We start from the raw sequence: 6954 nt of genomic DNA, 5'->3' as shown, positions 1-6954 counted from the left end.
TGCAGCTGCAGATGTTCACATTTGACCTCCGCTCAACATCTGCAGCTGCTGGCTGTCCTGCACGTTCACTCATATTTCTGCTGATTTCTAACGTCAGCTGGTGATGTCATGTGGTGCAGGTGACAGGTGACAGGTGACTTACCTTCTGTTTGCCAGCGCCGTCGCCACATTTAGAGATCTGAGCCGGGGCGATGAAGACCTCTGAGCAAAACAAAGCAGACACACAGAATGTGGCATTAAACCTGCGTGTGCGTCCTCAACGCTTCGGCTTTCTTTCCTCAGACGTTTCAAATAAAAATGCTGCTTCAGCCAAAAAAAGATGCAATTTTTATTTTTTGCAAATAAATAAAAAAAAAAAGTTTACATTTTTTTCTTTTTGTCTCATTTTTAGATATCTTTGGCCGAGGAAATTACAGCGGCCTGTTAGAGGCCACAGTAGGAAAAAAAATATAATTATAATTTTTCTGGGCAAGGCCTCAGCTGACGACGTGACTTTATAATCTCTGAATTTTAACGTTTTTTTTCTCTCACAAAGTTGTGAGGTTTTTTCATATGTTTACAGTTTTAATCTCATAATATCTGAGGGTTTTTTCCTCACAAATGTGTGATTTTATCATTTCCGAATTTTCAAAATATTCTCATAAATTTGTGATTTTTTTTTCTTGTGAATTTGCAACTTTATAAACTCAGAATTTTCAAGTTTTTTCATATAATTCTGTACGGTTTGTCTCGTATATTAACCACGTTAATCTCAGAGAATATCGGAGTTTTTACCCACGTCTCGCCTGGCTCTGTAATTTCTTTCTCGCTACAGTGGCCCTAATCCGCCGTCATACCGACAAAATAAATCCTGACCAAGCAGAAATCAGAAAGCAGTGTGTGTGTGTGTGTGTGTGTGTGTGTGTGTGTGTGTGTGTGTGTGTGTGTGTGTGTGTGTGTGTGCTCCTCCTGCAGCCCAACATGTCTGGACAAGTCAGACCCACTGACAGCACACAGCAGCCTGCAGCTGGTCTGCACACACACACATGTATTATACACACACACCATCAGAGCTGCTTTGACACTTTTTAAACATATTAACATATTAGGTGTGTGTGTGTTTGTGTGTGTGTGTGTGTGTGTGTGTGTGTGCTTTAGACAGAACATGCTCCCTGCAGCCTCATCAAACCTGACGATGGAAATGATAAACCACATTAACGTGAGTACTGAGCACAGTGAGGACCAGCAGCTGGCAGAGTGTGTGTGTGTGTGTGTGTGTGTGTGTGTGTGTGTGTGTGTGTGTGTGATGAGAGCTGAAGTGACTTGGTGATTAAAACTCTGTCAGGCCTCCCGCTGCTCTCAACACAAGTTTATAATAAAGTTAAAGCGGAACGGGCTGCGGGTCAAACTGCGTGTCTCCGCCGCTCTGCCGCGCTCGGTGCCCGGCCAGGCAGCGGCTGCGTCCCCGCTGCCCCGGCGCAGCGCCCGGAGGCTCGCAGTTTTTCCCCGGTAAACACACGCACCTCTCCGGCTGTCGCAGTCTCTCCTGCCCGGCCTGCTGCTGCTCCTCTCCGGGTGACTCCTCCTCCGCAGCCGCTCCCGGCCTCCTCCTCCTCCGCCGGAGAGTCTCCGGGCCAGGCAGAGCGGGCAGGCCGGGTGTCCGCACGGCGGCTTGCCGGGCTGAGCCTCCGCCGCACACACCGGGCACCTCGCCTCGTCCTCCGGCGGGCTGGACGCGGAGCTGCCGGCGGCGCTGCCCGGTGTGCCGGGACGCTCGGCGGACCCCGCGGTCGCCATCTTCCCTGGTGAGTCTCTTCTCCGTGGCGCCGCTTTGAAAACAAACCCCGCCCTGCCGAGGCGGCGCGAGCGCGGAGGCACACTCAGCCCGCCAAACGCGCCGCGAGCTCGCGCGCAGCTGGAGCGCGCGCACGGCACGGGGGGCGCGCGGCGCGGCGCGAGCCTCGCGCCCGGTAACACCGACTGACTTTATTTAAACAGCGACAGCTGACAAACACCTGGCAGGAACACCTATGGACGAGTTATTTATTACGAGCTATTTACAAATAAACAGTGAGCCCTGGCGAGTCCCTCCGAACAAAGTTACTGAAATATTTGTACGTATTAGATCCATTCAGCCTGATTTATTCCTAAAGTCACAGCTGTTTATTTACAACTACTCTGTAAATGTAGGAGTGAGGAGTTTAACTGAAAAAAATAAAAACCAGCCCTTAGAAAAAAATGAAATCTAAGTGAGAGGATATTGTGCTTTTACAAAGCTAATTAAATTTCAATAAAAATATGCAAAAATGTCTTGAGGTTTAGAACTCTTAAATCCTACCCCTGACAAACACCCACGAATTATAATAATAATAATAAAAAAACGGACTCAAACTAATACTCAGAGAAACCCATCTCAAACTAAACATTTTCAGACAAGAAAAACTCAACTGAACTGAAAACAAAAAACATTAAAAACTAAATAAAAATAAAACTAATGAAAAAATACAAAACTATAATAATTCAGATGTATACCACATGTAAATGTCATTTTTATTTATTTGTATACTTACAAGTGGTTTAGAATATCTATATTTCTTTTTTGCACACTTCTACAACTGGGATTATCAATCAATCAATCTTTATTTATACACTCTTAGAACAGATGTGTTAAAAACAACACATAATGTGTTAAAATTTAACACATGTGCTGCATCAGCTCAGGGACAACACATGTTGTGTCAAATTTGACACAACTAATGTGTCCATTCTTTTAACACAACAAATGTGTCAAATTGGTCTACACAAAAATGTGTTATTTTGACACAAAAAAGGTGTTTAAATGGATTGATGTGCAATTACCATATTAAAAAAAATGTTGTATAAGAAATTTCCACTTATAGAAACAAGACAAACAAGTAAATTTGTAGTTTGTATTTTTTAATACAACATACATAACATTTTTCTATTTTGGGGTGAACTGCCCCTTTAAAATAGAACACATTTCATTAAAAACATGCAACAGATGGACAAACATTGAGCATTTCTGCTACCAATTTTACCATTTGCTACCCAATAGTCGACCAAACATTAATGAGTCATTGAGAAGAGTCTTAGTTTTCATTGGTCGGTTAGTTGCAGGAATAAAAACAAAATCCAACTCCATTTGTGACTTTGCTGTATTATTAACAAGACTAGGTCAAAACCTACATGGCCAGACTGTGTATGAAACACTACTGCGCTTTTCATTTGAAAAGACTGACTGAGTGACTGTTATCAATTCCTGTCTGACGGAGTCAGACATGGGCATTTACACAGCTGGTCCAACTATGGTGGGCAGATAACCCAAAGTGTGGGATAGTTTTGAAAAGGTAATGACAACTCCAAGAATGTTAAATGCAAACTATGCTGGCAAATCATTTGTTGACTTCAAACATGAAACATGTAAGTTATAACATGTAATCAGAATCACTTTTGCCAGTGTCATTGACAGGCAGCTTACTTTCTGCGTGCGTTGGTAAAACTTATATTCTAGAGGCTATTAACAGCACAGTGTTAACAATGTTACTTTAAACATTCTTTCTCAGCTCTGGAACTATACAATTTTGTACCTTGGGTTTACATACATTTCTCTGGTGCCATAGCTGGTCAAAACATCCAATGGCCGAAAATCTGAAGTTTCAGACAATGTTATTAATCCATACTCTTTTGATGTTTCAACAGCGTAGGCATAAAAATGGTCATCAAAGAACTTTACTTTCAATATCCTCACAAACATGAGAACAGACTCATTAAATGTCTGTGGCAAGATATGGATGACCTCACCAAACAAAGGTTCTTCTCTGTGGTCTGCTTTCAGTGGCAGTATAGAACCAGTTCTGTAAGTCTGACCATACACATCAACACTGTGAGACACAAAAACAGTACTGGTCAAAGAAAGGTCAGTTTTAAGGTTTAACATCAATTTGGCCAACAACACATCTGCTTTTTTAAGTGACCCCACATTAACAAGAAAAGCATTGGTCACATCAGTTTTCTTAGACAAACTGTCAGTATGCTTATAGTGATACATCTGTTGAACCTGATGTTTAAAAGCCAATGTCTTTGACACATTTTTGAAGTTACAAACAGCATGTGCTAGTCTTTTCAATGGATTGTGCTTAGCTTCAAATCGCATGCACCAAAGTTTAGACAAAGGACCAAACAAAACCATCATCCTCGGGTAATGAATCATAAAATGATGTTTAGGGATGAGATTTCTGTCATACAGCTGTCTGAAGAGAGTGTGGTGCTCCATTATTAGCTCTTTTAGAAATACAGCAAGCCCATTTGTAACAGCTGGTGCAAAGATGATGCTACATATTTCCCTCAGTAAAATCAACAAACGCCAATGTTTACTTTTTCTGTCAATAAGATGTCCTATTAAAAAGGGCAAGACCTGTAAAAGGCACCACATCTGAGATGCTGTCTGTTTTACTGCACTTTCACTAGACCTCAAGTTCATAATGACACTTGGCTTGTTTTTCACATTACTGTGTCCGTACTGAAAACTTGAAATCCGGTCATTCAGTTGTTCCAAACTCATCAGCTTCTCCTCATAAATGAAATGGCGCAGCATTAATTTGACCTCAAGCGGGGCTACACCTTCAAGTATATCATGCATGATATCAACACTTATGTTCTCTGTTACATGGAAATACTGAAGCTTATTCAGACAAGAGTCCTCTTTCACACCCGTTTTGCTTGGTTCATTTAGACTGACATGCTGCTTGTAATTGTCTTTGGTACGCAACTCAACATCATCTTCATCATATATGATCTGTGCATTTGTCCTGTCAATCATACAAAACTGACAGAATCTATTTGCAGAAAAACTTTCAAGGTATCCACAAAGTGAATGCATTGCCAAATTATCAGCTGTTAACAGGCAAACTGTACCATACAGCAGATGGCTTTGACCTTTTAACTCCACTGTAAGACCAGAATTTTCAAGAAATCTTAAGTCATCCAGAAGTGGTTGCAAAATCTTGTCAAATCCATATACCTCTCTATCTACTGAGTTAAACAGAAGACAAAGGTGAATATTTGCAAGAGAGGAGTTGCACTGTGGTGGAAAATTCTTCAAGGTAAAGTAGACAGCTCCTAGCTTGTGTATTTTTGTCTTGGAACCCAAAGGGTTTGTTGTTTCGAAGTCATCAAAGTAAAGTTGTATTTGAAGAGCATCAGGGTACTTTTTAAACAACAGGTTTGAGGAGAAGTGAGACCCATCACAGTAATCACGCATTTTGTTATCAGTGCTCTTCCTATTCTGAAGAAAGAGGTCTTGCATTTCCTCATGTTGGAACAGAAACTTTAAAGTTTCAATGACAGATATGTATTGACATGTATCTGCTGCCAAAATCTGTTTCATTAGACCATCCTGTCTTGCTGTATCTGACCTATGACCCAGGAAAATTTCCTGTGGTTTAACAAGGGAAAACTTCTCAGTGAAGTATTTCTGCATTTTATATTGAGTGTCCACGTTTTCAAATATGTGTTTAGCACTTTCAAACTCCTTCATTAATGCTTGAACATTCTCACAGTCATGTGGTACATCAAAACTACTCAACAAAGAAGCTGTGGACTGTTTCAAACTGTCGACAGTTCTCTCAAGCAACTCCTTTGTACAGTTTACACTTCTTGTCACATCTGTTAAAGTTACATTTGATGATGCATACATCTGTGCCACAAAAGAGGCTGCACAATCATGAAGATCAGCAGGTTTTCTTGACTCCAATTCTACATCTACAGCATCACTGGACATTCCTAAAACATCAGTGATGGGATCATCTATTTCAACTAAATTGTTTGATGCCCCTCTCTGGTAAATTGGTTGAACTGAGACAGTGCTTGTTGATGGTGTAGAATAAACTGTAGAATGAGTTCTATGGAGATGCTTTGAAAATGAATTTAAGTTATGATATGTTCGTGGGCAGCCATCATGACTGCATATAATTTTCACATTTTGTCCATCTGATAAGCAGTGTATCTCACGAAGATGCCAAATGAGGTTTCTCACCTCTGTGAACCGAGACTCTCCACATTTTGGACAGGTGAACATGTTGCTTTACTTACAAGCTTTAAGCTGTGAAATCAGTTCCAGTACTTTGGTTCTTCTCTGTGTGGAGAAAGGCATGTCGTAAACATACTCAAAGAAGGTGAAGACAGGGATGAGCGGTGGTGGGTAGGCCAAATTACACACCCAGTACAGTTTGAAAAGTTTGTCCACGGCGCACGTCAGTCCATCATCCAGAGGAATGGTTATGTTGTCATTCTTGGCAACAATGATATACTGCCTGGTTGGACTCTTCAAATCACCAATACACATGAGCTGGGGTTGGTGAGTTGTGGATGACGCTGCAGGATCCTTGCAAAGCGATGCAATACTTGTTCCAGGCTTAGATAGAAAAGAGACACATTTGACATTAGTGATCAGTGGCGTACTAACAAATGGTTCCATTAACTAAAAAGAATCTGAACTTGACTGAAAACATACCGGTGCAAAATCAATCAAGTGCGTTATTGCAGATCTAAGACTGCAACGACTGGCACCAACCGGGGGAAGCAGGTGTGTTAGCAACACAAGGGCAGTGTAACAGGTCTCATCTGACAGTGACAAATAAGACAAAAAAAAAAAATAGAAATGTGTCATGCAATAAATTATAGTGCACCAGTGAATTACTTTTACTGTCTCTACTCTTAATGTCACATTAAAAATTGTTGTATGCCCCCTCAGGTGGATGGTTGAAAACTGAAATGTAGAGACTATGGTCACAACATTTGGCTTCTATGTAAAAAATAATTCCTCAGACAAAGCAAAACGTTCAAACATTCAAATAATTTGATATCTTTGTGGTATTCACTTATTAATCATGTGAAGACAGAGTAAGGAAACTTCTTAAATTGATGATTTTTATTTATTTATTTATCTATTGTTTT

At 40.8% G+C, this 6954-nt stretch overlaps 1 protein-coding gene across 1 annotated transcript in view; it reads right to left on the bottom strand.

The window, feature by feature from the left end:
* rnf169 (ring finger protein 169) overlaps positions 1-1827 on the bottom strand; it is a 6189-nt gene extending 4362 nt beyond the window's left edge. Inside the window, exons 1-2 of the mRNA XM_030066559.1 lie at positions 1503-1827; positions 143-201 (exon numbers count right to left, since the gene is read on the bottom strand). Coding sequence (XP_029922419.1) covers positions 143-201; positions 1503-1776 — 333 coding nt within the window. The 5' untranslated portion in view covers positions 1777-1827. The remainder of the gene's footprint in view (positions 1-142; positions 202-1502) is intronic.
* Positions 1828-6954: the final 5127 nt, after the last annotated feature.

The sequence above is a fragment of the Myripristis murdjan genome, chromosome 13, assembly GCF_902150065.1.
Source record: "Myripristis murdjan chromosome 13, fMyrMur1.1, whole genome shotgun sequence".
In the NCBI taxonomy this organism is placed as follows: Eukaryota; Metazoa; Chordata; class Actinopteri; order Holocentriformes; family Holocentridae; genus Myripristis; species Myripristis murdjan.
The sequence above is the reverse complement of the archived record's forward strand: the minus strand, read 5'-3'. Positions and strand labels throughout refer to the sequence as shown.